This window comes from Chiroxiphia lanceolata, chromosome Z, assembly GCF_009829145.1.
Source record: "Chiroxiphia lanceolata isolate bChiLan1 chromosome Z, bChiLan1.pri, whole genome shotgun sequence".
Lineage (NCBI taxonomy): Eukaryota > Metazoa > Chordata > Aves > Passeriformes > Pipridae > Chiroxiphia > Chiroxiphia lanceolata.
In genome coordinates this window covers 14,858,631-14,868,784 of record NC_045671.1, presented here as the reverse complement: position 1 = coordinate 14,868,784, position 10,154 = coordinate 14,858,631, and the positions used below count along the sequence as shown (strand labels likewise).

At 39.1% G+C, this 10,154-nt stretch overlaps 1 protein-coding gene across 1 annotated transcript; it reads right to left on the bottom strand.

The window, feature by feature from the left end:
* Positions 1-7,646: 7,646 nt before the first annotated feature.
* On the bottom strand, positions 7,647-9,930 carry HSPB3 (heat shock protein family B (small) member 3). The gene has a single exon (XM_032674813.1). The coding sequence runs from the start codon at positions 9,760-9,762 to the stop codon at positions 9,313-9,315; it is 450 nt and encodes a 149-aa protein (XP_032530704.1). The 5' UTR covers positions 9,763-9,930; the 3' UTR covers positions 7,647-9,312.
* Positions 9,931-10,154: the final 224 nt, after the last annotated feature.

Here is a 10,154-nt window from a genome sequence, read left to right as displayed (position 1 = left end):
TAGTGCTTTGTGCAAGGAAATGGCTACAAATAGAATAATTTCCATCACTATAATTTCTAAGAGCAAATTCAGTGAAATGCTTACTCAGTATGTAATTTTTTGAGGGTTATTTTTTTGCTATTTGTGTTATATCTGTAGCAGGTGGTACTATTTCATCATAACTAGAGATGACTGTAATTTTTTAAAACATAGAGATGGATAATAAATTTCCCTTAATAGGAGAACAAACTGGCTTTCTTCCATTTTTACATTGTTTGTCACAGGAATGTCACAGTTCATGGTGCCCGGCAGGGCTGCCACTAGAGGGCATGAAATTATTTTAAACACTGATTTTAAACACAAAATTATTTAAATAGATGCTAAAACTAAAAAGCTAAAAGCAAGAGAGACTTTGAACTAGGAAAGCAGTGAAGAAAACGCAATAAATTTGACAAATATGTTATTCTGGTGGTATTTTTTCCAGTTTCTGAAATATCAAATATTATTTAAATGTTTTATAAAATCATACTAGAAAACATGAAACAGGTATGAGAAATTAAGACACTTTATAGTGTGGTATAAAGTGAAATCTAGGAAAAGATGCAGTGGGATTTAGGGGAAACCAAAATATTTTTAATCATGAGCATGAATTAAGGAGAAATATGCGTTGCTTTTTTCAAACTAGGCTGTGTAAAATTAGAGATAATTAATCAGAAACACTGACATTTTTGCTTGGCCTTTGCAGTATATATTAGCTGTTTCATCTCTAGTCTGTGTAATAGATGGCTATTACTCAGATATTCTCAACCCTCTATTTAATATTGCTTGGAATGCATGTCTGTCTGTTTTCTGTCTGAAGAGATAATGTTTCAAAACCATCTACGGATGCTGTCAAGATAAATCCATTATGTATGTGGTTCTCCTTGCTGTAGCAGTGGGGATATGTGCTAAACAGACGTTCTGAGAGTCTTTCAAGGTTATGGGCGAATGGGCCAGTGTCAACTACCTGTCCCTTGGCATGCACACAGGCAGAATTTACCTGATTGTAAAGGCAGAGACAGCAAAAGAGGATGCACGAGCCTGCTGTACTTCAGCCCAAGCTTCCCAAATCCCTGAGGAATAATCTTAATCTTATATATTTCAATCCAGTACCCTTAAATGATAACAAATATTTTCTAAAAAGCAAGACTGTGACCTAATTGGGTAGCTAACAAGGAAATCCAGATGAGGCCAACATTATACCTGTGTGCCGAATAAATATGGCATGAAAGTAAAGTTATCCCAGCAATAAACCCATTGTATAGGATGAATAAGGTATGGTATAGCAAGGATGAAAAACTGAGCATTCAGTCATTTCCTGTATGCAAGTGTCTCTGTCCTCACTCAGGACAGAAAAATTGCAGAGAGGACCTCCTTAGCAGCTCTGTGCCTGTGTTAATGCTGGGGTTTGTCATGGGAAAATAAATGCTGCTGGGTTGTAGAAATCCATGGCAGTTGGGTTCTTTGGGCTGAAGAGGCTTATGTCAACCCTGAAGTTTCTCTGGCCCTGTGTGGGGAGGTGCCTGGCAGAGGCTGGTCTCAGAGCAAAGGACTAGTCCCTGGCAGCTCCTCAGTTACACCTGCCAGTTGATCAGGATAGACAAGCCTTGACACTACCTTATGTGTCTATGAGTTTTTATTGTCCATCATTGAACCTTACAAGAGTAACTTCTCAGTCTCAGACTGGAAACCAAGGACAAGTGCTCACTAACAGGCAACCAGTTTCGATGGCATTTTGACCATCAAAGGATCTTTCATTTTCTCAGAGCTTGTGTTTAAGCTAAGACTGTGCATTCTGCTAGCAGAAGGCAGTGACATTTACCTTAACATTAATTAACATTAGTGTTCAGGTGAAAAATTTATCTCATGTTGTTGCTGGAGGACATAGAATACAGAAAGGATGGCCAAGGAGTTATTCATTTTGTCTGTGTCAGCTCAAGAAATTAAGAGTTCTTAGAAGCTCAATGGCTGAAAGTGACACTAAGTTACTTTATTTTAGCCTCTGGGTTTTGCTGGTTTTTCTGGTGAATATGGAGACCTGCGAAGATTGAGGTGGTGAGAAAGGTTCTTGCTTGCTCTGGGCTGTGTATTTCTGAGAATGTGAATGGTATGAATGGACTGTGACAGGTGTTTCCTTTTTGATTGCTTGTTTTGGGAGGGATTTCAACGCAGAGACAATCTGAACATCCCATACCATTAGTGAAATTAGAGATTTTAATTTCCTGATAGAAACAGTGTCAGAACTTGCTTCTGGTTGTTCTGTAGGCATTTAGAAGAAGGTTTTTTTAGCTACCCATAAATACAGAACTGTGTTCAAATAAGTAGGATTTAAAATATATTGTTATAAAAGGGCAAGTGAAAGTAGAAATAGAAAAAATAAGAAGTTAGTAGCAAGCAATGCCCATTGATAGTTATCAGCAAAAGCTAAAAGTATATTAATAATCATATGGCCAGTGGGAGGACAGTCAGGACTTAAGCAGCAAAAAACAGAATCCTAAGAAGAGTTTAGGTCAGGATGACATGAAGATGATAAAACTACCAATGATGATAGAGGAAAGATATTGAATATACCCAAGGTTATTCAATACATATTTCTGCTCTGTGTGGAAAAATTAGACTCACAATTTTTCATGTTGATGAATTCTTTTGTGTGCTCATAAACAAGGATGTTTATTAGCATGTGTTATACTTCTATATCTTTGTAACTCATAACAGCAGTATAGTAAAAGGACTGTCCCAAGAGCTGTCCAGGCTATTACTTTTAGTTTTAGGACAAAATTTATATCACTGAACAAATCTCAAATCACTAGGGAAAACCTGCTTTTTATTGGCCTTGCTGGTTATTAACACCTGAACAACTGATGGAGGTATGTGATGAGTTTCCCATCAACTGAAGTCTTTAAATAAAGATTTGATGTCTTACTTAAATATGTGTTCTTTTTAAAACATATTGTGGACTGGCTTCATGAAGAAATTAGCAAGTGAGATGATGTGCGTTCAGTTCAGGGGATCACACTGGGGATCATCACTGATCCTTCTGACCTTTAAATCTGGAATAGAATAAATCTGGAAACGTTATCTATCTCCACACTGTAACCATTCCAGACTGAAGTTTCTACACGGTCTAAGTTAAATATTCCAATGGTTATGATAGAGTCTCAGCGTTCATATTTCTTCATGTATTTGCCTCAGAGTCTCCCAAGTTCCTCAGTTTCATTCCAGGATCAAGCCCTGAGGCTTCATATATACATCAAGTCAGAGACTGTATTTATGGTATATCTTGTACGGTACATACTAATCATGCCACCAGGACTTGAGTAATTGCAGTAAAGTTGCAAAAATATACTTGAGCTACTATTAAAATGCATACAGCTGTCACCAGAGCAGGTAGCTCATGAGTTTCTGTCTGCCTTGTAAGCCGGAGTACAAGAATTATGTTTTTATTAGTCAAACTACACTCTGAAAATCATTTCTCTTAATTTTTCATTATAGCTATGATCAGTGGAATCCCTTACACCACTGTGCTGCTGTGGTGTCTGTGGAAGAGATGACTGCAGTGTCCAGGCTGAGACTGGTGGATCCAGTCTGATGGATGAGGAGTATCAGATGAGGTGTGGAGCTAATAATAAAGGAGTTATTGCCACTGGACCCCAAAATGTCCTCTAATTCCATCTTATTTCTTGTGCGAAGTCAAACACACACAGGAAACTACTCTTGTGATCCCATGTGGGCATCTGAATCAGCTGCAGAAGCCGCCAGCTGAGCTCTGCGCTGCACCGGTGCTTTGGTGGGAGAGAGCGAGGTTCCAGCCAGCCCTGGGGGCTGCACAGTGGCACCTGAGTGAGGAAGTCCTGCTGGATCAAACTAACCATGCAGACCAGCAAGAGGGACAGTGGCACAAGCTGTCTAGTTTACAGTAAACCAGTTCGAACTGATGAGGACTTGACTGTAGAAATTTTGGAGTGGCTAGTTCAGATAGCGCATTCCCACTTTAATCCTCATGTCATCCAAGTCTGCTAAGAACAAATAAAACTTTTTAGAGTTTCTGACATGCTGTGTCTACTTACACGATGGATTGTACAATTAATAAATGGGAAAATTGAAGGGATGTGCAATTAAGGTAGTAGGATGACTTATTCTTTCAGCCTAGCACACCAGGCATTCAGCCCATGTATGTGTTCCTTTTCTATTAAAACCTAATTTTTTTTACGAAATTTTGAAATTCTTTCTCAGCCCCTAAAAATGCATATTTTACCAAAAAGTGAAATATTTGTTGTTGGAGGTTTAAATATTATGTCTTGAAATGTTTATATCTATTTTCTGGTTTTGACTTGAGATAGTTAATTTTCTTGACAGTAGGTGGTATAGGGCTGTGTTTTGGATTTGTTGGAAACAGTGTTGGTAACACAGGGATGTTTTAGCTATCACTGAGCAGTGCTCACACAGGGTTAGGGCCTTTTCTGCTTCTCACTCCACCCCAACAGGGAGGAGGCTGGAGGACACAAGAAGTTGGGAGGGGACACAGCTGGGACAGTTGACCTTAAATGATCACAGAAATATCCCATATGGCATCATGCTCAGCAGATGAATCTGGGAGAAGAAGGAGGAAGGAAGGGACATTCAGAATGATGGTGTTTGTCTTCCCAAGTCACCATTACATATGATGGAGCCCTGATGTCCTGGAGAATGGCTGCACACCTGCCTGCTCAGAGGAAGTGGTGAAAGAATCCCTTGTTTTGCTTTCCTTGTGAACACAGCGTTTGCTTCCCCTATTAAACTGTTTCTATCTCAACCCATGAGTTCACTTACTTCTATTCTTCCTATTCTTTCACCCATCACACTGTGGAATGTGAGTGGCTGGATAGGGCTTAGTTGCAAGCTGGGTTTAAACCATGACTATATATATATGTATATGTATGTGTGTAATCTGAACCAGTTGGACTGTTTTTCCTGCTCCCCATCCTCGCTTGAGACACCTCTGGTGGGCTTCCTTGCTGGCTATGTGCCAAGACCTACCTTGGTCCCACAGTTTTCTGTCTCCTCTTGGTGGACTGACTTGCCTGCTGCTGCTTCTGTGTTAGGTTGCAGAGCTGGGCAGCAGCACGCTTTGTCAGCAGATGAGTGGTGCTCCCTGGGGTCAGGGCCAGGACAAAGCACAGGAAACACACCAAGGAGCATGAGACAAACTGTAAATGACTCTATTTGCATCATCTTCTATTTGTGCAAGCAGCTGCTAGACATACTTCCCCCTGGAAAGGCTGATATCAGTGGTATTACCATGTGGATAAAGAGTGCTAATTTTTTAAAGAGATTGACGGGATTTGTGGTGAAGCTGCAGCCCACCATGGCACAGGCAGAAGAGACCTCCACTCTAGCACTAACCTGGAGGGGAAGTCCTGAACTGTAGTGCCACGTTTCTCCTCTCTCTCTGTCTGTCCAAGTGTTTTTAATAAGGGATGATTTTTCAGCGTGAGCACAGCAGTAGACAGTCTGAGCTTTCTGGGGCTGAGCTGGCATACAGGGACTGTACTTCTGGCTCCAGAGTTAGGATGAGTGGGGCCAGCTCAGATATCTCCAATTAGTGTACAGGTCTAAATCTTTAGACTTAACCCCTGTGTTCACAGTGCACGGCCATTGAGATGTCATCTTTAGATGAGAGGAGCCAGCTATTGTCTCTGGTAGTCAGCAAGACAGAGATCTGCATCTCTTCTGAATAGAAGGTGCACCTAATATTTTCAGAAATATTCCTACTTCCATTAAAATTCCTACTTCCAATCTTATGACGTTACTCAGATTAAAAGGAAGGTTTTGATTCCTGGCTATGAAGTAAGTAATATGAGACCTATGCCTCTTGGAGAGAATGTTGCCACCAATGTACCCCAGAGGTTTCCTTTCCTCTTTTCCAACACCCAGGGCTGAAGCTGAGTATTTATTGAGTGACTGATGGATGTTATGTCAGAATGGTTCACTGTACCACCAGTGCAGTGTAGAGGCTGTGCAGAGAGACCTCAAACACCCTGGTTGTAGCATAAACTATAAAAGGGAAACAAGTCAAAGGCATTTGTGGGCTTTCTGCCCACCAGGATCTTATGGAAATGTATGGTTTTCACCTTGCTTTTCGAGGCTAGTATGATATTGATACCTTTTCTTCTGTGAAAGTATTTTTCACAGTGCTTAGATTTATGCATGAAATCATCTTTATCCATTTGGAGGAGCAGTCTGATCAATTACAAAGGTAATCCTTCACTGATGGGAACTGAGAAGGCTCTCTAATGCTTGCTCTGCAAGGCTTGCCAGGCTTATTGCTTATTCTGAGACAGAATTTTATGGACAGCCAATTTCACAGTTCCTAATTTAACCACATCAGCATGTCTTAAATCTGTCTTAAGCTGTAGCTGTTCTAAAATCTTTGGTGTTGATAAATATCTCAGTCTGCTGCCCATGAACGATATTAGCAGCTTTCTCTGACATTCACATTCAGTCAGATTATAAAAGTAAAATATCATCTAAAATACGTGAAAACAGCTCTTTCCAGACTATTTAGAAACAGTACTTCAAGGCTGTTCTGGTAAACATGTAAAAATCATTCCTCCAAGAACTTTCAGTAAACTGCCACTTAAAAAGGAGAGAAGCACCTCCCTCTGTGCTGTTCTTAGTGCTAAAATGCAGGAAGTCAGTGGCAGGTCCAATCTCCAGCATGGTCCCTATTACATGAGCACTTGAGTGCCAGGCCAGGGGCACCATTCACCAAGGTGCACCAATGTAGGCTTTTGTAAAGCTCTGGCTACAAGAAAAGGTAAAATTTGGCTGGGTACATCCCTGCCATGTTTGGGTTAGGGTGTTCCAGTGATTTCTGACTGGTAATGTTGTGAGCAAGAACAAACTTGGGCACAGAGTGATGCAAAGAGACCTACAATACAAGACAGTCAGATGCCACATTCTCCATCCAGTTTTGGGAGGCAGGCCTGTGTATATAAGCAGGCCTATGTGTAACCAAAATATTAACATATATGGAACAGATGTTATGATTTTGGCTGTACGGTCAAATTACTTGCCAAATTTCCAGTAGTTTAATCATGATCTAATTTGAAATAATTAAATAAAGTACGTTGTTTTTAGAACTACTTTCTTATCTCTAGGGCCATGAATATCATTGCAGTCATAGCTAGAATAGTTTTTTATAATAACTTGTAAGTTTAAGTGGTAAAATTTACAAAATGCTCCATAAACAAAAGTCACCAAAGCAGATTGCTAACTTTTGATCCTCAACTCCATCCCAACAGTTGTGCCATAAGGTGATGTGGAAACCATGGGTTTAAACTTGTTAAGCTTTTATAAAATTGACCTGTAAAGTTTAAATCCAGGCCTGTATCTAAAATTCAACTCAATCCATGTTACGTCCTCTACCAGATTCCTGACTGATGAGGATTCTTGACCTAGAAATTTAGGTCTGATTTGCTAGTGAGATCTTAAACCAATACACAAATCAAACACAGGCCATATGAGGGAAAAGTATGGGGTTGAGTGGAAATGTAGGGACATGTGTTTTATATTTGGTTTAGTTCATTAGAAAACAGTATGCTCTTGACTTCTGGTCAATTAAAAACATAAAATAATGGAACATGATGGAAATTTACAATTTGGACTTTATTCTGCATTTCTTGTACAGATTCCTTATGACTTTTAGCACAAATAATAAATAAAATATCAGAATTGTAGTACCCACTTTTCTAAAATCAATTGCTTCAAATATCTTCAAGTCTAAACAACCATGATGTAATAACTCTAATAAATGGACACGTGCAAACTTACAAGCTTAGAACTTTTGTTTAAACTAAGGAACTCTTTGGCTTCAGCTAGCAAGAGCCTGGGCTTTGTTAATCAGATTTTTCTTGTATTTTTAAAATTGTATTTGTAGTCAGTTTCATTTGATTATGTTTTTGATTTGTCCAAACAGCAGATGGATATGATAGAGTCTGTATTTAACTTGGCACTTTCCATTCCACATTCCTTTACTATTCATAGCACAGCAGACATACCCAACTCCAATAGACATAAAAGGAGGCAGTTCAACTTGCAGCTGCAGTTCCCCTCAAATGTGTGAGTATTTACAAACTCACAGCATTATTTCTTTTTAATGTTGAGAAGACCAGATACTAGATATAGTAGGTGGATATTTTTTCGTCTCTGCCACTCTCATGAAAGAGTGGAACAGAACCTAAACCTGTGTCTGTAGTAAAAGGAACCTCTTCACTTAAAATTAGATTCATGTAGAACCCACGTTCTTACGGAGAGAGTGGGACTATACACAGGCAGAAAAATTTGCTCTGGAAGAGAGAGTTGTGAAATCTCAGCCTAAATTGTCAAGCAACATGAAGAATAAAATACTCATCTGATGGAATAACAAGATTACCTGAAATGCATAAGAATAAAGGCATTTGTGTAAGAGTAATGTCTTTTTATTACCAGGTTTCACAATGAAGAGTTTGATCCTTTTGAGCATTTGTAAGCAAAAATTTTTTTCTTCAGTCGATAACATAGTGGAAAATGTTAAACAAAACCAATTTTCTAAAATGTCTTTAAATGTTTTCTTTTGAATTAATTTGTCTTTGACAGAAAGTATAATTTCTACTTACTGTGTTTTCAAGCAAATATAGTCAGTGATTATTCTTTTGTCTTATAGTTTCAAATATGCAATACACTTCTAAAAAATAGTCTCTCAAGACTTATTTTGGTATACAAGCTTGAACTGTGGAAATAGAGATTCTTTTCTTGATAGTATTTTTCAGTTTGTATGCTTTTCCAAAGAGAAGAATTTGATTTCAAAAATTAGAAAGCACCTTCTTTGGTACATAAATTAAATTTCCATAACTTGTCTATTGCCCACAACTCAAAACTAACTTACAACTTGTCTATTGCTTCTTTAATCTTTATGACTATGTATGACAAATGCTTATTTCTTTAGAAATACAACTCCTCCTACTTAATTCAAAAATATACTTTATTTTTAATGTATTATAAAATAGATTTTTTTTTCTCCTGCTGAGACTAGCCTAAGTTTGCTACTCTTCAAACAGCCTGGCTTTCCAACATATATGTAGCTGGAGGCAAGCAGTCTAACATTCACATCAAACAATAAACTCAGCATACTGAAAAACATATGCAAAGGCTTTCCTTTACTGTAATATAAATACAGCCACATGCTTACCACACTCTGCAGCGTTGCATGAATGATATTAGTTTGTTATATTAATTAAGAATGATTTTATCTCACCAATAACTACAGACAAGGTTCTAATTCTTTCCCACCGAGTTCTTAATTTCAACAACCAAAATGCCATCATGGCAGAAAAGTGCAGACAAGTCTTTGTTCTCCACCCCGTCAGGTAATTTGTACTGTCTGGTAAAACTTCTGGATATGAAACCGTGTTCATCCATCCTGGGTCCGTGTTGAGCTTTAATCAGGAGCCAGCCTTCGAAAGTCTGGATAATGATATCTTCGGGACGGAACTGCACAACATCCAGCAAGATCTGGAAGCGTGTGTTTTCCTCCTCCTGGCCACTCTCCCCTGCCCCAGTCGTGCTTTCTGTGGTGCATCTTTGGTTGCTCAGTGCTGCTGTAGCAGGGCCTGGCAAAGCATATAAAAGGTGGTTCAGTTTGTGTGTTTCCAGCTCTTGGTCAGCAAACTGCTCCTGGTAGCGTACAGGAGTTTCCACCCAGTGTCTTATAACAGCTTCTGCCATGGCTGAGGCAGAAAGATCAGCTGCTACTCCTACTGCCTTGGGAAGCTGCAGAGTCAGAGTGAGCCCGAGCCAGCCGTATGTCTCACCCACAGACTAGTCTGTCAGTGGATGTCGCCTTTCACTTTTAGAACAGGCAAAGCTTAACATTTAATACAGCATCCTGTGCTCCAGTGCTGGGAGACTTGTTTCGTCTTTTGTCCACTAACAGTAGAGCACTATTTATAGTGCTGAGGCCTTGAGTGGCTTAAGCACATGCACAGCTTTCATGCATGACTAGTAAAAGCAAAATTTTAATGCACCTCGGATTGTTGCAATATTATTTTGTTTATCATTATAAATAATGAGCACAAAAATAATATCTGATCGCAAGGCAAATAATGCCTGCAAGGGTA